The sequence below is a fragment of the Mus caroli genome, unplaced genomic scaffold (genome assembly GCF_978045245.1).
Source record: "Mus caroli unplaced genomic scaffold, Mus_caroli_1 scaffold_5, whole genome shotgun sequence".
Taxonomy (NCBI): domain Eukaryota; kingdom Metazoa; phylum Chordata; class Mammalia; order Rodentia; family Muridae; genus Mus; species Mus caroli.
The window spans coordinates 97,705,102-97,728,997 of record NW_028227260.1 but is presented as its reverse complement, the minus strand read 5'-3'; the positions used below and the strand labels follow the sequence as shown (position 1 = coordinate 97,728,997).

Sequence of the window (23,896 nt, the reverse complement as noted above, 5' to 3'; positions counted from 1 at the left end):
GCCTCTGGTCCTTGCATGGGCCACAGACAATGCCAGAGATAGGGAGCTAGAGCAGATAGATGTTTCTCTCAAGAACTTACAAAAGTCAGCCAGTCTAGTTCAGTGGGGCAGCGCTTGCCTAGTGTGTATGAATACCATCACTGAGAAGATACAGAGGTTTCTGTTGGATAATCTGGAAGTTGACAGAGCCCTCCCTTGCAGTCTTTCCATATACCTGCAATGCTAGATTTCTAAGAGTATCTAGATTGTGAAACAACAGTTTTGGGGACTTCAGAAAGTTAAGCACAGGATTATTCTATGAACTAACCATTCCACTTCCCTCAAAACAAAAGTAGACTTACAATAAAGTGTGTAGTGGAATGTTCCCAGCAGCATTGTTTAAAATACACATGAAATGTGTAGTATGAAATGCTGTCTTCTCGATATGACATGGCTGTCATACCATAAACTTACAGCAACTGAGGTTTCTGTACAAGATCAAGGGAGCCAATTCCAGTTTAGACAGGTAGCTGATCTCCTGGCTCTGCCCCATATTGAGTAGCTTTCTCATGATCCTAGGGATTGCCCCCTCAACCATGTGCATATAAGCAACACTAACTTGACTTACTGGGTTTTTTCAAAGATATAAAATTAAGAGAAATATTCATTATAGGTGATATGGAGGGATTTGGAGGTGAAAATGGAAGGGTAGATATGATCATATTTCATGGCATACATGTATGAAATTCTTAAAGGTAAGGAAAAATTAAAATACCCCCAAAAGATAAAACAACCCAAATATCTACCATTCAGTGAATGGATAGAAAAAAAAATTACTCTATTCATCCAATGCCGTGTTATTCACCCATAAACAAATGAAGTATTGACACATGCCACAAAATGGATGGACCTAGAAAACATGCTCAGGAAAGAAACCATACACATAAGGCTACATTTTGTATAACTGAATTTCTATGAACTATTGAAGCTAGCTAAGCCTAGAGAGACAGAAAGATGGATGTTTGTAGCTCAAGTTCCATGACTTCTTTAAGGAAGAGCCCTTGGTGTTGGGATCACCCTTTTATGTCTAGAGGAGAGAAAACTCAAGGGGTCCTAGTGCAAAAGCAATATAATTTAATAGCTACTAGAGAATCCAGCACACAGGGGACTGCTTGATCATGGCTTAAGAAGAGCTGGTGCTTCCATGTTCACCCAGTCACAACCAGTCTTAGAACTACCCTGTATGGTTCATTGTTTCTCCACAACTACCCTAACTAAAGGAAACCTGGCATTTGATGTTTCTATAGGGGTTCTCAGGTTGATCTATGTTGTTTCAGTCTGGCTCTTGACAGGTGTTGAGTTTCTGAAATGTACTATAATACTCCCTAAAATCCTAAGACCACCAAGTCTCAGTCCATAGGATTCTAGCTCACTTCCAATCATATTACCAGTAGTAATAAGGCATCCAAAATTGCCCAAAGGACCCTGCATCAGGAGACCAAGCCAATAAAATGGTACTCATGAGAAGGCCTGAGCAGACTAGAAGAAAGGGAGGCCCAATGCCACCCATCCTACATGCATGCGTGAACCAAATGGGAAGCCTCAGAAGGGGGATTGTGATTTAAATGTAGGGCCAGTTTGCTTAGCAGATCTGTGAGTGATGTCCCAGTGGGAGGTGTGGAAATCTGAAGACAGAGTCTGTCACAGCCCAGGGTAGCACACAGCCATTTGAGCACAATGATGGAATTTGACAACTTACAAGCCTATGGTTTGTGTGAATTCTACTGGCTTGTATGATGTCTACGAATTGCTGCCTGAGGGTGTCTTCTACAAGTCCTGTCACGTTGCAGATGAAGGGCCTTCTGTCATTTGTTAGTACTGCCCAAGTACATGTTAGAGCCCCCTTTACCTCAGCATTTGATGCCTTCCGTGTTTTGATGGCTCTTTGAAGTACTAGAGCAAAAGGGACATTTTCTTGGTACCTTGGCTATGCAGCCTGACTACACCTCACATATTCCCTGTAGCAAAAGGCTGGACAGTCAGAACACTCCACACAATTTATAATGTTCAACTGAGTCCTGCGATAAAGCACTGTAGAATGGAGGTCCCACAGCAACTAAAGAAGGCTGCCAAGGGGAGACTGCCTCCTCATTAGCCATCCCCTCAGTGTTCATTGTGGTGAGCACCAGCAACTGCCTCGCTGTGGATTTAACATAACATATCAGATCCAAGCAGTACAAAATGCCCTTTGACACATTCTCACTTACATGACCACTGGAATACAGGAGTGATGCCTCTTGCCACCTTATTCCCAACAGTTTCATGGCAGACAAAAGCTCTATGAGCCCTGTCAGTGAATTTCAGAGTCCCACCCAGCCAGAATTCCAGGCTTACATTCCCATCTCTACTCCTCTACCTTCCCTTCCACCTCATCCCACTGTCTGACTGCCTGCTTGCTTGTGTATAGACTTCCTATTGTTAAACCTGTTGTGTAGATCATGCCACCATGAAATAGCATATAGGACCCAACTGTTACTAACCTTGGTTCCCTGCAAGAGTTTGGTTACCAAGATCTACACTATATAAACACTTATTGATTCATTTTAGGCAGTTTTTAGTTTTAGCCTATCTTTGGATTCTTTGACATACGATTGAAGAGATCAAGTATCAGTTTGGAATTTGAGGGACTTGTTTGTGGGCTGTTCCATACGTGGCTAGAGGAGTTGCCAAGTTCACTATGTGCTAAATCACTTGGGTTCATCTGTCCATTGGTTCACTCAACTGCTATTTACTATTTGTTTACTTTATTTGCTGTGGTCAAACCCTCAGTGAACTGCTTCCTGAAAATCTTGAGAACACAAGGGCTTCTGAACCCCAACCAGGCCCTGGATAGGAAACTTGGCATGAAAGATTGGATAGGCCTCTTCTACCCACCCATTCCTGGTCAGCCTTCAGTAGTACTCAGTCTTCAAATGAATTTGGCAACAGGTCTACTTCCCTTGTTTGAATCATGAGCATCTCAAAAAAGCCAAAGAAGATGCTGTAATGCTCTGCTGTTAGGATGAATGGAGACAGGAGATTGAGAGGCAACTGGGTGCTCACTGGGAGTGGACCCTTCAACTGGCCTTGACCCACTAGATAGGCAATACAAGGAAAGCCCTGCCTGCTTCCTGGGGGATAGCCATTGCTATGAGAAGATACTGAATTTCCAGGGCCCTTCAAGATCTGCATTAGGAATGTCACAACCCTTTGAGGCCCTACATGTATCATATAATCTACCCATTCTAGTCAAGAAAGCAGCAACAGGACCTAAGAACTCTTTCTTATCATTTCTCACATAATAAAGTGGGCTCAGAGAGTATACATACATGGAAAGGGCAAAACATCACTGTATCTATCTCATGACCAAGGATCTATGCTATGCTGCCTATGTCCACTGTCTGAGCTCTCCCCTGGATTCAATTACTATAGTTGATTTTTATGGGAGGATCTGGCAATCTAGATAGTTCTAAGTGATTCTCCTGTGCAGGAAGGCCTGGGGCACAGAGCTCTGGGTGGGGTTACTTTGATGTTCACTTAGCCATGAGAACCATAACCCTAGCCTGCTGCAGATGAGGAGTGGCCAGAATTGGCATCCTATCCTTATTCTGATATGAATGTCTTTGCCTCCTCTCCCCTTATCTATGGACAGACAACTCGTGGTTGTTAACATAACTGAATGGTGGATAAGAATATGAAACAGGGAAACAAAGTATTGCTTTGCTCCTAAAGACTCCTTTTATATATAATGGGCATCTCTCCCAAGGTGCCAATCCCACAGTGGGGCCTCTTCCTGTTGTTTGATAATCTCCCCAACCCAAGGATACATCCGCACAGAGGAATTCCTTACTTAAATAACTTTATACTTGGGCTTTTCTTTTATTGCAACCTTTTCTCATTAAAACAAAAAACAAACAAACAAAAAAGTACAGAAATGCAGAAACTAGAAAGGAAATTGCCAGTCATTTCTCAGACGTGACCACTCTAAAAAAGTAGAGTATTGGTTCATCCAAGTTAGTTTTGTACACACATAAGCTGTGCGTATGTGTACATGTGGAAAGAGTGTGTGGGTGTAAACTAAATGGAATAATAACCACAGTGGCTGTTTTAAAACGGGCACTTCCCCTAAACATACACCTCAGGCAGCTCCCTTGCATTTCCATTTCTTAAACACTGTTAGGTTCTATTTTATCAACATACCCTGATTCATTTAAGCAAGGAAGGTCAGTGTCTATTTTATGGTTTTTCTTTTTTTTAACTGGGTTATCTGTAGCTAAGTAGACATTGAAATTGTTCAGCTCGTTCTATTTCGCACCTGAGTGCCTGCCTTTGGCAACGAGTTCATTTTGTGAGCTCAGCATAGCCCCTGAACTCCCCTTTAAGTGTACAACGAATACCCTTTGTGTGACTTTCAGTCCTGTTTAGTATACAGACAGCATATTGCTTTATTTGAAATGTAACAGGGCTGTTTAAATGAGACAGAGCAACAAAGAAACAAAAAACATGCTTCCAAAAATAGATTGTATTTTTATGATTTTTGACAAGTGTAAGTCTAAACTGAGAGTCCTGTTTTATTTGTGGGAGTCCTAGCATTAACTTTAATATGTCAAACCTTTCGTTTAATTTGTATTCATTCATTCTCTCTCTGTATCTCTCTCTGTCTGTCTCTGTCTCTGTCTCTGTCTTTGTCTCTGTCTCTGCCCCTCCTCCCCCTCTTCCTCTCTCTCATAAATGCAGGGAACCAGTAAGAGAAGACAGGAAGGAGAGAACTTCCACTTCACAGGCATGGCTGATGGGAGCTATCCTAATAAAATCAAAAGACCTTGCCTTGAAGATGTCACCCTGTCTATGGGCCCAGGTGCCCACCCTACTTCTCTCTCTACAGAGATGCAGATGCCCACATTAAACATGAATCCCACGTCTGCAGACCTGGGAGTGGCTGGCCAATCTTTACTCCTTGAGAACAACCCTCTGGACAGTAATGTTGCGAATAGCAGTGCTATGGGCTCAGCATTTGGGGTGCCATCAACTGCAGACACGGGGCTGAAAGGACATGCTGTTCCTTACTATGAGAAAAACAACAGTGTGCCAGCTGTAGACCAAGAGCTTCAAGATCTGCTGGAGGAACTAACCAAAATTCAAGAACCTTCTTCAAATGACCTTGACCTTGAGAAGATTCTGGGGAGCAAGCCAGAAGAACCTCTGGTTTTGCATAACCCCCAGGCCCCTCTTGGTCCTCCTGCCAAGCTTCCAGTTCAGATGCCACATATGGAAAGCCTTGGATCCAGCAAGGAGTTTGCATCTAGCTGCAGTCAAGTTGCTGGAACATCACTACCCATCATGCCCTCCTCCACGGGGATGTGCTACTCCATTCCTTCCAGCAGTAAGCAGATAGTCTCATCCAGTTCTTCAACAGCACAGGCTCAGGTCAAGAACCAGGTCCAGAACATGCTCCCTGTCACTATGCCTCCATTATCTGTGCCTCAGTGGCATCATGCCCACCAGCTGAAAGCACTGGCAGCCAGCAAGCAGGGATCTGCTACAAAACAAGGTTCCAACCGCAATTGGTCCAGTTTGCCTCCTCCGGGTCTTTCCCCACCTTACCTCCCAGTGCCATCTCCTCACCCACCACCACCACAACCACCACCACCACCATTCAGCCCACAGAACTTCACAGCATCCTGCATGTCATCCAGTAGCTTGTCTGGCAGTGCTGTGCAAAACTCGCCCAATGCCTTACTCTCCAGCATGGCCCCCAGCAGCAATGCTGCCCTTGGGCCCACCTTGCCCTATGTTCCAGCAAAGCTCCCAGGCTTGCCTCTCAATCAGCAACCACAATTCAGTCCCCAGAGCTCCATTCTTGCCAATCTGGTGTCCTCTAGTGTCAAAAGCCCTCAAGGACACCTGATATCTGCTCTGCCTACCAGCACCCCAGGGCCATCCCCACCCTACCGCCCTGAGAATCTCTCCAGCCCTGGCTTGCCACAGCAGTCCTTCACTCCACAATACTCTCTGATCAGGAGCCTCACTCCCACCAGCAATCTGCTAAGCCAGCAGCAGCAACAGCAACAACAGCAACAGCAACAACAACAACAGCAGCAGCAGCAGCAGCAGCAACAGCAGCAGCAACAACAACAACAACAGCAGCAGCAGCAGCAGCATCAGGCAAATTCCATCTTTAAGCCTATGACCAGCAGCCAGCAACCTAAAACCTTGAGTATGATCATGCAGCAGGGCCTAACAAGTTCCAGTCCAGAAGCACCTGAGCCCTTTACCTTCAGCAACACCAAGCCCTTGTCACATTTTGTTTCTGAGCCAAGCCCCCAGAAGATGGCCTCCATGTCTACCCACTCCAGGCAGTCATCTTTGCTCCACTACCTGCCTCAGGCAACACCAGCACATGCTCCTTCTGCCACTGCCTCCTCCACTGCCACTGCCACTTTGCAACTCCAGCATCATCATCAACAGCATCATCATCAACAGCATCATCATCAACAGCAGCAGCATCAACAACAGCATCATCAACAGCATCATCATCAACAGCAGCAGCATCAACAGCAGCAGCAGCAGCATCATCAACAACAACAGCAGCAGCAACCTGACCAGTCTTCATTCCTTCTGCAGCAGATAATGCAGCAACCCCAGCGCTTTCAGCGCATGATGGCTTCTGATTCTATGCCTGCTCTGCCTGGACAGGTAAGGCTACCTCCTAACTGGTAGTACTCCTTTGGGAAATGAGAACTATGTGAGATGTCATACAAACCTGGCTTTGGCAGGCAAATTCAGGCTATTATCCTCACTGAGGCCAAACTTGACGCTGGAAAAGCCCATGTAAGTTAGCTAATTGCACGTAGTTAAATAGAGTGTGCAGGAGGCCAAAGTTATGGTTCCAGGGCCTGATCAGCTCACTTAATTGTCCTGAGAAGAAAGCTTCACCCATAATCTGTGTCCAGGGGACAAGTCAGACTTTTACAGATGTGTATAGTTTCCCTTGGACCGAGCCACACACAAATGCTTTGAAGGATGTGTAAGTAAATCACATTGAAGCATTTGGGTCTTGTCCATGCTGGTATTAAACTGAATACTAAGCCCTTTTAGAAATGCCCTCAGCAACCTGTGCTGAACAATCTCAGCATGTCCTTTATCACTATGCTAGGTACTGAGGAAGAAAAATACAGACACCCCTACAGTAGTGACTGTATCCATCACCATTTTACAAAAGAATTATCTGAGGCTCAGAACTCTTTGATGACTTGCCCAGTGTCACACAGTTAGCAAGACTCTGAACAGGAGATTAAAGCCAGAAAGCCTTGCTCCAAAGTCTTTCTCTTCTTGAAACTACTTTTTCTCACATTCTCTCATCACCTACAGTCTTTTGAATCATGAGACACAATTGGTTTTCCTTGGTAGTGTCTATTGTAGTTCCCACTTTTCTTTGCTCTGATCCTTGCCTGTATTAATTAGCTATCACTGTGTAACAAATTAACCAAAAGTGTCAACTCCAAACCACACATACATATTGGCTCACGGGCTCTGTGGGTCAAGAATCGTGGCTTAGTTGGTTCTTCTGGACCAGAGTCTCTCGGAAAATCATTGTCATCTTCAAGTTCCACGGGGAAGGAGCATCTCCCATGCTCACTCATGGCATGGATAATAGAAAGAGGCTTTTTCTGCGACCTCATGAACTAGTTTTGGCCAGAGGCTTCTTTAAAGAACATGGCCGCTTGGCTTCATCCAAGTGGATGGGAAACATGCTAAATAGATGCAAGAATGAGAGCAGGGATGGGAAAGAATGCCAGAAAGCTTTAAAATACAGTCTATGTTATTGTCCAGATGTCAGCCACAAGGAAATTCAGGAAGGTTGGTTATCAGGAGGCAGGGCTTCCTGATAGAATACTGTCAACCTTCCTGTAGAATACTGTCAGTCATGATGCTTCTTACATTCATCAGTTCTTCATCTGAGCTGATACAGTTGACCCTTAACAAGCATCCCAATAAGTCACCCTTTGCTCTAAGAAGGGCCTCAATAGAATGCCATCATGATGGTGTTTCTCACATTATCAGATGTTCCCAGAAGGCCAGAATCTGCCTCCATATACTTGTCCAAGCACAACCTGTGAGGTTCTGCCTTGCACTTCATTCCATAACCTTGAAGTGCTCAGAGTTCTTGGCCTTCGACCCTGCTGGTTCCTGTACCAGGATTTCTCTCCCATTTCTCTCCTGTCTAACTTCTGCAGCTTCTCTAAGCTCAGACAACATGCCCCCAGGAAGCATTGTCCTGACTGACCTGGGGCTTCCACTTTCTACTGGGCCTCTGTTCTGGAGAGAAATCAAAGAGAAAAGGGTCGTAAAGTGCTTGGGCAGAGAAGCAGGAGCTGATGTCTTCAAGGGTGTACATGACAGCTTTCTAAAAGTAGACACTTCACCCAAGTTTCACGGAGCCCATCAATCAGTGCCTGATCTCGTGGAATTGGCTATATGACGGGTGCATGCAGCAGAAAGAACTCCCGTAGGGGTGGCTGGTGGCTAGCTAGGGTGAGTGGCATGAAGACAGAGCCAGTAGGCACAGGGCAATCGCCTGGGGGCTTGAGCCCTTGTCTGTGGCTCAGAAGCACTGTGGTTTGATGTCATTATAGGGCTGTTGCCATCGCTGTGCGTGGACTTCTACGGCTCTCTGGCTGGAGCACCAGCATCAGCAGTGGAACTCTCTCACTAGCACTCATGGACATGTGCCACCATCTAACCTTGTGAGCCACTTTGTTTTGTTCTTATCTGCAATGGGATGTGTTTGTAGTCTGACTGTATTGCCACAGAGCCAGCTCAGATGCCTTAGGGGGAAATGCTTAATGATAGAGGTCATGAAAATTACAGCTGGCTGATCACTAAGGTGGGATTGGGGAAGGTGTTTTGGAGGAAAAACCAAGCAAGCATGCCCTCCAAAGATTAAAAGTGTATAAAAGCCCCCTAATACCCCCTCATAGACAGGCTAGGCTCCCCATGGGGACAACAACATACTACTATGAGCTGTCTTCCCAGCCACATATAAATCCATAGGCCAGGCATGGAATCTTCACTCACCTGTCTCGTCTCTTAATCCTCAGAGGTAGGAAATTTTATTGTTCAAGTCAGTGTTGAGAAGAGAAGCACAGAGAAGTCAGCAGAGTGGCCCACAGTCACACAGCAAATCTGGCAGCCAATGCTGCAGAGCCTATGCTTATACTCCCATGAATGGGGTACTGCCTCCAGAATGTTCTGTTTCTACCTTCCCTTTTTACCCATTTTCTCTTCCACAAAATGGAGAAGTAGTAGCTGATTAAGGATGAAATGAGATATGACATCTAAAGTTCTTTGAATAAAGCCAAGCAAAAAGGACTTTCTGTCACTGCCTAACTGTTGGACTTGAGTCCTCAAATCTGTCCTCTAAGGTTTTAAGACATCAAAAGATAGGTCAGGATAGAATGTGAGCCGATCTCCCTTCAACCCTGCCTCTACCATGTTGTTGCCAGGAGTTATAAGCCTTGTGCCCCTTGTGGGGTCTTTCATTCTAGGCTCAATAAAGATGGCCAATGGTTGTGTTTACCTTGTAAGCACCGTGTTCCCAATTCCTGAGCACTCTTGTGCTCCTGCTCCAGCCCATCTCCGGTGTTCTGTTCACATAGCATCCTTCCAGACCAAATGCATCACAACTGTAAGGTCTCTAAACAGCTTGGTTACTCTTCCTGAGAAGAAGAAAAAAAGAGGATAGTGGTTGAAGCAAAATTGGGTATCCTTATGGAAGAACAGATGGATGCCCCAAAGGTGGGGAGTGCATGATTCTCACCTTAGCAGCAGGGAAACAAACTGCCCATCCAGGCTGAGTCTGTACAAGCAATGGTCACCTGATGACATGGTATTTATTAGCTGGTGACCCTTCCCCTCTACAGTCATTGTTATTGTGGGAAGACTCGAGGTACATGTGAATCTGGAGCTCAGTTTTTAAAGGAATATTTTTCTTTTAATGTAAGATGAGAAACAAAGTGTTAAATAAGCAGAGATGCCCACTCTAGCTGTCTGTAGGGTTCATTCTTCTGTGTTTCTTAACCGAAGAGATTACTCTTTACCAGGGGAATGCATAATGAAGTTTATGTAGACCACCTCTTCCATCTAAGGCAAATGTCATCTGTCATCAGGGCATCAGTTCAGTGTTACAAGTCAAGAGAGGGCACTGGATGCATACAAAGCAGTGCTTGATGTTTTGTGTGTGAGCCAGGGCCAGAAGCAAAATTTCCTAAACCCTCAGAACCTCAGCCAAAAAATATAGAAGGGAGCAGCCCCCATCCCATAGAGAACTGAGGAAGAAAAGAGAAATAAGCTGCTTCAAACTCGAGTGCACTCAGACAGGACCAGTATGAGACTTGGCCTAAGATCTAAACCCCTGTGGGCAAGTGAAACTCCCATAGTGAGCACTTGGGACTTGAGAAATGCAATGCAGAAGAAATACCAAATATGCTACAACCCCCTCCAGTGGAGAAATATGAAAATTTGAGACCAGGTAAAATTTTGCATCCAAATAAAAACTAATCCCAAATTCACAATATAAAGTTATTCTTTAGAGCTGTTTTGACTTCAAATTATAGTAAAAGATAAGGAGATAGAATTTTTAGGTGAGGAATTCCCCTGATAGACAACTTAATTTGTCCTATCTTGTTCTTACCATATATTAATTCTACAAAACAGTAGATGACATTGTGACATGTTCATACTTGCACATAACATATTTTGATCATATTCACCTGTCTCTGTGCTCTTCACTTAGCTCCACCTCCAATATCACCGATCCATTCCCTTTCCCTAACAATCCTTATACTTTCATCACCTTTTTCCCTAGATTCTGCCTAAGGAAAAAAAAAACATTGTAATGTTTGTATTTCTGAGTCTTTTATATACCACTTAACATGGGAATCACCAGTTGCAACTGTTTTCTGGCAAATGGAGTGATTTCATTCTTTCTCACAGCTGAATAATATTCCATTCATATGTTGTTGGGCACCTATGCTAATTCCATGTCTTGGTTATTGTGAACAGTGTCATGATAAAAATGGGTATACAGGCATCTATTGAATAATTGTAATACTTCAGAGTATAAGCCCAGAAAGGATATTGCAAAAATCACATAGAATTTCTAGATTTTGCTAACTTTTCTATGGTGCTGAGAAGTTATCCCAGAGAATCACATGTGTTAAGCAAGTACTTTATCAGCCTGGAAGATCTACTTTTAATTTATTGAGGAACCATCATAATTATTTCCATAGTGGCTACACTAATTTGCAATCCTACAGAATATAATCCTACAGAGTATATCTGTCCCCCATCTTTTCTAGAGCTTACTGTTTTTTTTGTTTTGTTTTATTTTGTTTTGTTTTCCTGATGACTGTAATTCTGACTGGGGTTAAGATGGAATCTGAATGTAGTTTGGTTTGCATTTCCCTGATGGCTCAGACTAAACATCTTTGCCTGTATTCCTTGGCTATTTTAATTTCATTTGGAAATTGCTCAGTTCATTTCCTATTATTGATTGGATTATTTGATATTTTTGTTTAGTTTTTTTCACCTATTTACATATTTTGGATGTTAATCCCATGTGAGGTGAATAGTTAGCACAAAGTTTCCTTCATTCTTCAGTCTGTCTCTTCACCTTGATAACCATTTTCTGTGCTGTGAAGAAGCTTTGTAATTTGGTGAAACCCAGATTGACAATCAGGGTTAGGACTTAGTGCAATTTCACCATCAGTCACTGGAGAATGGAACTTGCATTTACTCCCAAAGAGGAAAACAAGTCTGTTTGGGAGATGGAAGTGATGCTGTGCTAACAAGAGGTGGCCTCCAGCCACAGCGTCTTCTGCACCTGTGCTTTGCTGCCCCATGTAGAGATGGGTCATGGACAATACTGTGACTATATGAAGAGGAGGGATGTGAATGGCAGCCAGTTGGACTAAGAACAGAAAGTCCTGGAATCTGACACTTGAGGCAGGATGTGAGGCACAGGGGGAAGAGAGTGGCTACAGTGAAATACACTGAAAGCACATGAGAGTTTGACAAAGTTTGAGCAGAGAGAAAGGGGACTCCAGTTCCTGTAGGAGAAGACTGGATTAATTCCTTGCTGGGCCAGCTCTGAATTATATACTCGAAAAGAAGTCACATGTCCTCTTAGCTTAGGAAGCAGTGGGTCCCTAGCAAGTAGAAAGGGACATCAGTGTTACCTGCCCTCCCTGAATCACTGGGACTGCCACAGGTGTAAGGGCAGGCACTTCACCCATGGACCAGAACCGAAAGGGTAATACATAGAGCAAGGACGTTGGCCCCAGGCTTCCCAACTGTGGCAAAGGGTGGACTCAAGGCTAAGTCCACTTACTTCCAGGCATAGACCTCTGAAGTTCTGGCAGCTATGTAAATGCTGAATGACAAATGTGACTCCAGGGTGACTTCAGGTGGGCAGGAGGAGGGGCTAAGGTTGTGATTACAGCAGCTTGCTGGGGCCACCTGTCACTTGGAAAGCAGATCCTGAACCTGGCACACGGGTCTGCGAGTGTGTCCACAAAAGGGAAAGTAAAGGCCACACCCACACACACGCCATCTCCATGCTGGCCCAGACCCACAGGGATTAAGTACAACACATGCATCACCTCTCCTTGTCCATCTCTCTTCTTCACTTCTTCACACCTCCACAGCCTTTAAATAGAATGTCTGTGGTCCCTGAGATTATTTAGGTTTTGACTTCATGCTTAGTGCTGCATGAGCTCTAATTACTGCATTCAAATTACAGCCTCCCATTGAAAGCAGAAATGTTCAGTGAGGTTCAGAGAATTCCTTCTGCAATGAAAGCTACATTAGCCCATTTTAGACTCCAGTTAGGAGAGATGGAACTGAACCTTCTCCTGTTCTCAGAATCACTTACTAGCATTTTTACAGTGACTTTAACTTACTGAGAGACGTGACTCCTCCCATCACACCAGGTGTACCACTTGTAGAAGAAGGGCCTGTCACCTTGGGCTTCTAAGTCCTCTCATTTGCTTTGCTGCTTTTTTTTCTCATTCAGTGGGGAGGGAGGGCAGCACTGCCTGACATATTCACAGGCAAGTTTCTTCATGTTTTCTCTTTTCCTAATTCTAGTGAGGGGTAACATAGACTTCACTTCAAAGGTTCATTCTGGTGAAATATAAGAGCAGAGGCCTTCGGGAGCAAGGTCTGGGCTGCCTATTGGAAGTCAACTGACAACTAAGGAAGGAAGTGGGGGAGGGGGACACATGTCAGGTTGCAAAGGACCACTGATCAGAATGGAGGCTTGCCCTGCATGCAACTTCTCTAGCAGACATGGACATGTTTTCTTGAGTGTTAGGCACGGAGTGACATACATTTCAAGGGGGTGATCACTGACGCCTCTGGGTTGAGTAGCTGTGTTTTAACCATTGTGAATTGACAGGAAATGAAACTATGCTCAAAACTTAGCACTAAGGTTACCAATATTCCCCAAGTTTCCTTTTGAGTTTCTGAGTATTGAGAATAATGTTCCACCTTAAAGCTTCCCCTTTTTTGATCCACCAGGATCATAAATCACAAGTGTATGGACACCTTGCCTGAGACTATTGTACCTTTTGACTGTGTTTCTTAGAGGTTGGCAGAGTACATAACTTTGATCTGCTTTTAGAAAGCTCTGTGTACTCTGACTTGACTGCTTCAGAGCTTGAAGAGAGCAGCAGAATAGACAAGTGAGTCCTGAATACTTGCAAGCTCCAAATTCTCAGGTTAAACCAGTGATGGATCAAAAGTATATGGAAAAAAAATCTGTGTGTTTTGAACACATACATTTTTGTGTCATTATTTCATAAACAATATAGCATGATTATTTGCATTTATATTGCATATTGTAAGTAATCTAGACATGATTGAAAGTATAAGAGGATATGTATAGGATCTATGGAAATACTAACATTTTTATTCAATGACTTAAGCATCCAAAGATTTTGAGATTTGGGGGAATTCCTTACATCAGTCTTGTTAGGGGACATTACTGCTCTTGATGCCCACATAGACAGCAGCTCCTAAGATAACAAATAGACAGCAGGGCTCCTGTTTAGCTGTTGGTTGAACCAGAGAAGTTGTGTGTTAGATCAGAAAATATACAGCTTAGACTCACAAAGAGGAAAGACACAGGGTTTCAAACTTCTGCAGACAATGAGAACACCCCATTGAAAAACCCCATGCTATGATGATGATGATGATGATAAGTATAAGAATGCGGGGTGGTGGGAATGATCCAGTGATGGAGTAGCATCTGCTAGGTTCACAGAATGTTAAGTTTTTGAGATTGTTTGGATGGTTGGTTTGGATATATGTTGATAGAAGCTCTCAGCTTTCAAGACTTAGGAGCTTGATGAACTCAGCTGTTTTCATGCTGGATAGAGGAAATATCTTTGACACCTTGTGTAGGACACTGCCTGCCTGCAGTGCATCTTTGTGAGTTAGTTTGTGCTTCTTGTACTTCTATGGCATTTGTGCAATGTCTGAATATGTGTATCTCCCTCTTCAACTTCCAACAAATACAGTGTCATGCTTCCGGTGGTACTTTGCACAGGGTGTTCTGTTGCTGCTGCAATCACTGTTGTTAATGAAGTTTATAAGGACAAAACAAGACTTCTGGCTGCCATTTCACATACCACAGTGACAGTCACATATGATAAGAAAAAAAAAAAAAAACAAAAACAGAAGACAGCTAGCTTAGGAATTCAAGCCACTTGTTTTTACTAAGATTTATTCATACCACTCAAAGGTGGCACTAATCCTTCTGGTACAAACCAGTCAACAGTGGTCTTAGGAGCTGTGAGTGGTCTCCATTTACACGCTGTGTTGATAACTGCTATTGGTTTCTGACTAGCACGGGAGCAAGTGAGTATGATTTAAAGACTACTTGGCATTTGCTCTTTCTTTTTTTGGCTTAAAATGCAAACTAGTAAGAACACTTAGCTATGCTGAGCATGGGGGCATGTGTAATCCTAGCACTGAGACTGAGGCAGGAGGATCACAAATTAAAAGTTGACTTGGACTACATATACCCTATACCTCCCACCCCCCCACACACAAAAAGAATGATACTGTTTTGGTTGTATTTGAAAAGGCTTTGTGTTAGTCAGCTTCTGTCACTTTGACAAGATGCCTGAGATAATAACTTTGTAAGAAGAAAGGATTTGACTCACAGTTTTCAGTCCATAGTCTGCTGGACCCCTTGATTTAGAGTCTGTGCTAAGACAGAACACCATGATGGGAACACCTATTTAATCAAACCTCTTCAGCTCATAGCACCTGGGAAGCAAAGAAGCACAAAGTGGCAGGGATTCAATATTCCCCCACGAAGGGTCAAGGACATATCCCCAATGATCTAACTTCCTCCCCTTAGGCCCTACTTCCTAATAGTTTCACCACCTCTGCCATTGTACCACACGCTGGTGTTCAGACTGCTATCTCAAGGGCCCTTGAGAGACACTCAGCATTCAAACAATAGCAATCTCATACCATAGGATTAAAATAATAACACATGTTTATTTTTACTACTTTCTGAGTTTAGATTCCATATTTCTCATAGAAAACTTGTGGTTTTGTTTTTGAGTTTTTGGTTTTCATTTATTTTGTTCACTTAACAACTATATTGCTAATTACTTTTATTAGCTTTATTTTTTTAATTTGGTAACTTTATTTATGGCAAATATGTCACAAAGAGGTACCTTTCCTTATCTCCATGCTCAGTAAGAGGCCTGGATTCCATTATTTCTCATTAATTGCTATATTTAGAACAATACAGATCAAAGAAGTAGAATTGGGATGAAATGGCTTAAACCATAGAAGTTCTCTTTGAGTTGATAGAGGCTCAGAGTCATGCAAATCTGTTCTACTTGGCTCTTCCCTCAAATGCTTGTGAGAAGTGTGCTACTCTCCCCGGGTCCCGAATTATACCACACTACAAATGATAAGGTTATAACTAAGGGCTCAATTATTAATAAAACTGTATTAGTATGTTTTAAGTCATGGCATGGCCTCAGGAAATTTACAGGTCTCCACGATCCTGCTCTAAGCCCTAACTGTGACTTGTTAGACTTACATAGGGTGATATTTACTATAGAATTTAGGTTCCTCTTCCATGAACAATAGGTTCCTCTTCCATGAACAATTTAACACAAATTATGATATTCTGAAATCTATCAGCTGATTGAAGTTTTAGCTCCATGTTTTCCCTGAGGTTTCTGAGTCCTCCAGAAGTTTGAAGACAACTAAGACCTTTCTACTGAGTCTCCACCATGAATTCTTTGCCACTATCCTGGCTGCTTGCCTCTGACCTATGTACAGGCCACTAAAGAAAGACCCTCTGGGTGGGTATGGATACATTATAATAAACAAAACACTCTGAGATGCATTTGGTGCTGTGGAGAAGGGAACTAGAGATTCCACCCCTCACCCTCATTCTTTCCCAGGCATCTGCTTTGTTCCCAATGCACCCTAGGGTAGCAGTCACTTCTCCTATCTGGACTTCTCATTGTCCTTGCCAACTCCAACCCATAACACTCCCTACCCCTACCCACACACAGAAACACACACACACACACACACACACACAGAGAGAGAGAGAGAGAGAGAGAGAGAGAGAGAGAGAGAGACTGATAAGCATTTCTCTGTAAGTCTGTATTTATTCATATCTATTCTCTACTCTCCAAGTAGGTAAAGTGTTTGATGCAATACTGGACAAAGGAATAGAAAAATGGACCAAACCCTTGTGATTGCTCTAGTGTCATCAGGAGACTCTTCAGGAAGAGCTTTTATGCCTTTTGTTCAGTTATCATGCTTGAAATCAAATGTTGACTTTCTAGTATGTTATGGGACTTTTCAAAGGATTTTAGAATTCAGAGACTTTGGTTCCATAATTGCTCTTAAGAGCTAACACTTCCTGTTTTCTATAGAAAAATTCCAGTTTGGATCAATTATTTTCTTCACAAAACCCCAGAAAGGACATGTTGAAGTAAGTTTATGTCAGAATTCAGTATGATCCAGAGCTTGAATAATCTCCTACACACATTGTTGCTTTTCAAATGTCGGAGTGAAGAACCCAAGGTTGTGCAGGCCTTAGACTTCATCATCAGAAATACAGTGTTCTTGTTATGTAGCCATATTCCCCTGAATGTGTCCTGTCTCATCTGATCTTGGAAGCTAAGCAGAGTTGGGCCTAGTTTGTACTTGAATGGGAGACATTCAAGAGTCTTAGAGGCTAGAAGCATAGAACAAACCTTATAAACTCAGAAATCTGAGGAGCCAGGCTAGGTGGTCTATCAAAATATAATCAATTACTGGTAGCAGAGAACCCAGCTCACACTGATTTAAACAACAATAAAATTAATTTAAAACAGATCTTACTGACTCCTACAAGGGAAAGTGCAGCTGTTGGGTGACTTTGGGATGGTTTAAATCATCAGCTTAACCCTATCACCAGAGAGTGACTGTCTTTTCTTCCTTCCCTCATCCTACAGCTAGCTCCCCCTTGTGGGCATACTGCTGCCATCAGCAATTCCAGAGGCTGCTAGCTTCCTCCTACCACTACTCTACCCCCCCCCCCCCCACTCAAAAAAACTGCTTCCAGTTTCTATGTCAGAAAAGCAAGGAAACTTCTTTCCCAAAAGTCCCTGAACTCCAGAGGCTTATTGACTAAAAAGGATAATATGTACACTACACTTCTTTCTGAGAGCAAACCTGAAATGTCTCATCTCTAGAAACTTGGATGGGATCAGGTTCCTCCCATTTAGAGGGCAGGAAGCTGATGGGTGAGGTCAGGTGAATAAGGAAGAGTAGAGTTCTCTGGAGAAGGAAAGAGGATGCTTTTGATGTTGACTAGGCCATCAAGAGCACAGGCTGCTGCAGTCAGCCTGGGAGGCTGTCATTCTCTCTTGTCATGCTCTCACTTTCCCAAATGCTCAACCCTCGAATATACCTTTTGAGCTTAGTCTCCAATTGAGAAATCCTGAGTATTGGTCCCATGTGTGTCTCCTTGTGTTCCAAGGACTCTTAATTTCCAAGCTCATAAGAGTAGAGGAGGGATAAGAATATGAAAAAGAAGAAAAAGAACAATTCTCTGATTTAAAAAGTTGGAATTGAAAAAGCAACACTCAGCCCTCACTGAACCATATAACCTAACCCCCAACACTACTCCATGCCCGGTTGAACAGGAGCAAGTATCACTTGCTTCCCTGAGGTCCAATCTCCTTTGAGGATACACTCTCCAGACTTTGTTAAAATGTGACTAGATCCTGCTTCTAGAATTTCGGATTCCATAGGACAGTCTGGGGCCCAGGAATTTCAGGTTTTAGTGGGTCGCCAAGGAATGCTGCTAACTCTGTTCCAAGGCTCCCACTTGGAAAGCTTCTAGGATGAACAAGCTCATGGACCTTCCAATTTTGATCTTTATAACTCTAGAATTTTGTAATGCTTTTAAAAACATGTTTTATAACTGTAACATACCAAATTATACCATGTAAAGAGGTGGAAACATCTTGAAGGACACCTTTGGGCTCCTATATCAGGACAAAGTCTAACTCCCAAGCAACCTTTGCTGATTCCTCCCCAGCCTAACAGTCACCAGCCTGGGATAACTACCATTTGACTCTCATTTCGATGAGATCATCCCTTTGAGATTCCATGTTTAAGTAAGACCATGGAGTATTTGTCATTCTGGGCCTGTCTTATTTCAGTTAACATAGTCTGCATTGCCACCCACATTGCCACAAATGACAGGCTTCAATTCTTTTTCTGGCTGAAGCCATGCAGGAATCCCATATTTTCTTTACCCATTTATCTGATGATGGACACAATTGTGCGTGATGCTACAATAACATAGGAGTACAGATGTCTCTTCTACACAGCTAAGTTCATTTCCTTTGACTATACATCTAGTGATAGGATAGATGGATGATATGGCATCTTTTAATTTTTTGAGAAACATCTCTATTGTTTTACATAATGTCTGTACTAATTAACATTCCCTCCAGCAATGTACAAGACTTCCAGTTCTTCTACGTCCTTGAAGCCTGTTTGATAACAGTCTTTCTGACTGTACTGAGCTGATAATTCACTATGGTTTGGATACATAATGACAAGAAATATTGAATCAAATGCCAGCTGGTCATTTGGATTTTTTTCCTTTGAGACTAGTCTATTTACATAAATGTCCTGTTTGTCTTTAGGGTTTTTTTTTTAATCAAAAACTTTGCTTTGTTTTGCCTCTGTTGAGTTTCTCAAGTTCAATGCCATATCAGATGTAATATTTTCTCATATGCATACTGTTTTATCCTTTGCTGCATTGAAGCTGTTTTAAAACTACTTGTCTGGCTTTGCCTTTTAGATCCTATCCCTCCAAAAATCTTTGTCCAAATCAAGTTTTCTGAAACTCCTTATGTTTATTCTAATAGTTCCATAATTTCGGGTCTTACACACAAGAAGCCCTTTTTATTTTTTTGAGTTGGCCACTAACTCACTATGTAACCAAAGATGACCTTGAATTTCTGCTCCTCCTCCTCCTGTACCTCCCAAGTGTCAAGATTACAAATTTATGACCCCATGCCCAGTTTCTACATTGTCAGGGATGGAATTCAGGGATTCCTGAGTGTTAAGCAGTCAGTCTACCAACTGAGTTATGTCCCCAGGCCCCACTTAAGACTTTAATACATTTTGAATTAGATTTTCATAACTCTGGAAACTTGGGGATTTGCCTGCATTTTTTGGAGGTAGATACCCAGTTTTCCTAATGCCATTTATTGAAAAGACTTTTTTCCCAGTGTATATTCTTATCACTTTTGTTGGAAATCAGTAAGACATAGACAAGAAGGTAGGTAGGCATGACAGACAGATGATAAATGATTAAATAGGTAGGTAGATAGATAGATAGATAGATAGATAGAGACAGATTTTTGATAGTTTCTATATTGTTTGCTTGGTTTATGTGTTTGTTGTTTTGCTGCTTTAATTGCTGTAACCTTTTAGCCCATTAATCCTTCCCACTTTTTTTCTTTTTGATCAAGATAGCTGTAGGTATTTGTAGGTTTGGGTGAGTCCATACAAACTTTAGAATTGTTTTTGCGAATTCTATCAAGCTTACACACCACCTGCATTTTCATAAAGCTACATTGGATCTAAATGACTTTCTTTAGTGTAGAGTTTTTATAACACTGACTCTTCCAATCTATAAACAAAAAAATGTCATTTAATTTTTCCAATTCAGTTTCTGTCATCAATGTTTAAAATGTTTCATGACAGAGATCTTTTATCTCTTTAGTTAAATCTGTGCATAGTTAACTTTTTGAATCTACTGAATATGGGATTTGTTTCTTGATTTCTACTTCAAGTAATTCACCATTAGTATAGAATAATGACACATGTTTGGGTGCTGTTTTTTATATGCTGCAACTTTGGTGAGTTTATTTAGTATACAAATAGCTTTGGGCGTTTTTATATGTAAGATCATATCCATTGGAAACAGTGACTTTCTTTTACAAATTGGATGTGCCCTAACTAGGACTATTTTGAACAGAGTGGCCACATATGGGTGTGCATTACTGTAGTCACAGCACTTAAGAAGCAGAGCTTTCAGAATTGAGAGCGCAAAGCCAACCTGGGCTAAATTACATGACCCTGGATAACAACAACAACAACAACAACCCCCTAAAAGAATAAATGGTGAATGTGGCTATTCTTACCTTGTTGCAAAGACTAAGAGAGAATATTTTCATGTAAGTTAATGCTGACTTATCATGAATGGCCTTTGTGATATAGAAGTATGTCTCTTTTCTGACCAGTTTAATCAATGTTTTTATCATGAATTAATGCCGAATTTTATCACATGCTTTAGCTACATTCATATGGTGTTTATTCGTTCTTCTGTTGTTGTGGTATATTGTTTATTAATTTGTTTTTACTGAAACATCCTTTTCATCTCTGCTATAAGTTTCACATGATTATGACCATGTGAATCGTATCTTCTGAATGTGCTGTTGAATTCATATACTGACACTTTGTTGAGGATTTTTACATCTGTGTTTATGAAATGTATTGGCTTCTTGGTATATTATTTGTTTGGGACATTTATCTGGTTTAGAACCAGAGAATTTTTAGTCCCATGTGATTTGTTTAGAAAAATTCCTTTTTCCTCTGTTTTTTTAAATAACTTAAGAAAATTGGTTTTAATTCAGCCATGAAACCATATAGTACTTAGCTTTTCTTTGATGGTGCATTTATATTACTGGTTCAATCTCTGCACTTGCTATTGGTTTGTTCAGATTTTCCATTTCTTCATGATTGATTCTATGCTGGTAAAATATATATGTCTACTAGGAACTTGTTTTTTAAATGACCAAATTTCTTATCATGTTTTTCATAATAATGCCAATTCTGTATTTCTGTGGTATTGGTTGTAACATCTCACATTTCACTTCTATTTCTCTCTCTCTCTCTCTCTCTCTCTCTCTCTCTCTCTCTCTCTCTCTCTCTCTCTCTCTCTCTCTCTCTCTCTCTCTCTCTCTCTCTTGGTTTTTTTTTTCCCGAGACAGGGTTTCTCTATGTAGCCCTGGCTGTCTTGGAACTCACTTTGTAGACCAGGCCGGCCTCAAACTGAGAAATCCGTCTGCCTCTGCCTCCCAAGTGCTAGGATTAAAGGCGTGCACCACTGCCTGGCGTGTCTCCTTTTCTTAACCTACCTCACTGTCTGTATTGTCTTCTTTAGAAATGTTGTTGTCATCATTGTTATTCTTTAATATGTGTGCATGATGTGAGGGGCCAGGCACCATGACTCATATGGAGGACAGACAGCATGGAGTCATCTCACTGCTCTCTTTTATCTCCTTGGTCCATTGATCATTTAGATTGCATTTTCTTAGTCTCCATTTATTTGGGAAGCTTGTTTTGTTTTGTTTTGAATTGGTTGGTTTTTCCTGCTCAGAGTTTTAATTATTTCCATCTAATGTTAGGTTCAGTTACTTTTAGCTTTTCTAGTTCCTTGGATACAGTATTAGAGATTTTTCTCTTTCTTGATGTGGGTTTTGATGGTTATAACTTTCCCTCTTGGTAATGTTTTTGTTGTATCCCATAGGCTAGACCGTTATTTTCCCATGTTTTATGAACATTTCAATTCCATTAGTTATGGGAGGAAGAATGGCTCAGTGGTCAAGAGCATTGTTTGCTTTCCTAAATTGGATTCTATTCCTAGTACCCACATTATGGCTCATCTGAAACTCCAGATCCAAGGTAGTTTATGCCCTCTTCTGACCTCTGTGGGCACTGCACATACATGGTACAGAGGCATACATGCAGACAAAACACTCATACACATATAACAATAACAACAATAGCAAAAATAAATGAAAATTTTCCTTCTTTATTTCTTCCTTGACTGATGGGTATTCAAAAGTAAGTTATTTAATTTCCTTCTGTTTATAGTTTCCAATGGTTTTTCTTTTTCTTGATTTCTGACTTTTTGCATTATGATTAGAAAAAATATAACCAATTCAATTTCAATTCTTCTAAACTTATCGAGGCTGTTTTTATTGCATGTTGTATAATCTATACTACCCAAAGCCTTTATTATTAAATCTATCCTAGATAATATCTGCACAGAGAAAAATACATATTCTGTAGCTGTCAGAATGCTGTGTTCTATAACGGTTAGGTCTATTTGTTCTCAGCTGAAATTTAACTTGGCCACCTATTTCTTGATTCTCCATTTAGATGACCTATCCATTGCTGGAAGTCAAGTATTAATGTCTCTCATCATTATTGTATTGCAGTCTATCTCTCCCTCTAGGTCTATTAAACTTTGAATTATGCATTTGTATATTCAGATATTCAGTGCATATGTTCATCAGCTTTTTGTCACTGTACCAAAATACTGGAGATAACCTAAAATGAAGAGATTTATTTTGGCTCACAGTTTCCAAGGTTTCAGTCCATGGTGGGCTTGGCCTCACTGCTTTGTGCATAGAATGAACCTGAACATTACAGTGAAAATGAATGGTGGAACAAACCATTTCACATTAGTGTTGCTAGAAAGCTAATTATTGTGGCTAGAAATCTAAATCTAGAGAAAATAAAGCCAAGGCCCCAAAATACTTTCAAGAACATCCCCACCACACACACACACTGATCTAAATACCTATAACTATGTTCTATGTCCTAAATCTCTGCCACCTTCCAAAGCACCATGAGCTAGAGACAGAGCCTTCAACTAATGAGTCTGGATGTTAACGAGCTGTTAAAACCAAAACCCTTTATACACTATAAAATAACTTTCCTTTATCTCTTTTCACTGTTTTGGATTTTAAATCTATTTCATTTCACAGAAATATGGCTGCTTCTCCTTTTGTAGAATCCCTTTTACATGAAATTTTCCTATCTCATCCCTTCATTTCTAAGATATATGCATTCTTAAAGATAAATTAGTTTATTGCAACCAATATATGATTGGGTCATTCATTTTTATCTGTCTAGTTACTCTATGTGTTTTAATTTAATAATTTTTCCATTTACTTTCAAAATAATTACTAGTACATAAGATCTTACTATCAGTGTTATTTAAAGTTATTTTCTAATTGCATTGTAGTCTATTTTCCCCATCTCTCTCAGTTTTCCTTTGTGTTAAGCAAATTGTTCCAGTCATGTGTTTGATCCACTACTTATAATATTTGGGTTTCCTATTATAGATACTTAACTTGTGGCTACTATGAGGCATATAAAAATCATTTATTTTCTAAATGTTAGCAACTTCATGTGGCTATAAAGATAACAACAGAATCAAAACAGTAAGAAAAAATATACTAATAAG

General features: G+C 41.3%; 1 protein-coding gene across 1 annotated transcript in view; it reads left to right on the top strand.

Annotated features, from left to right (window-relative positions):
* The window catches only part of Mamld1 (mastermind like domain containing 1), a 102,968-nt gene that overhangs the window by 60,246 nt on the left and 18,826 nt on the right, over positions 1–23,896 (top strand). Inside the window, 2 exon segments of the mRNA XM_085838164.1 lie at positions 4,756–6,714; positions 8,655–8,765. Of these exon segments, the coding sequence (XP_085694290.1) occupies positions 4,756–6,714; positions 8,655–8,765 (2,070 nt within the window).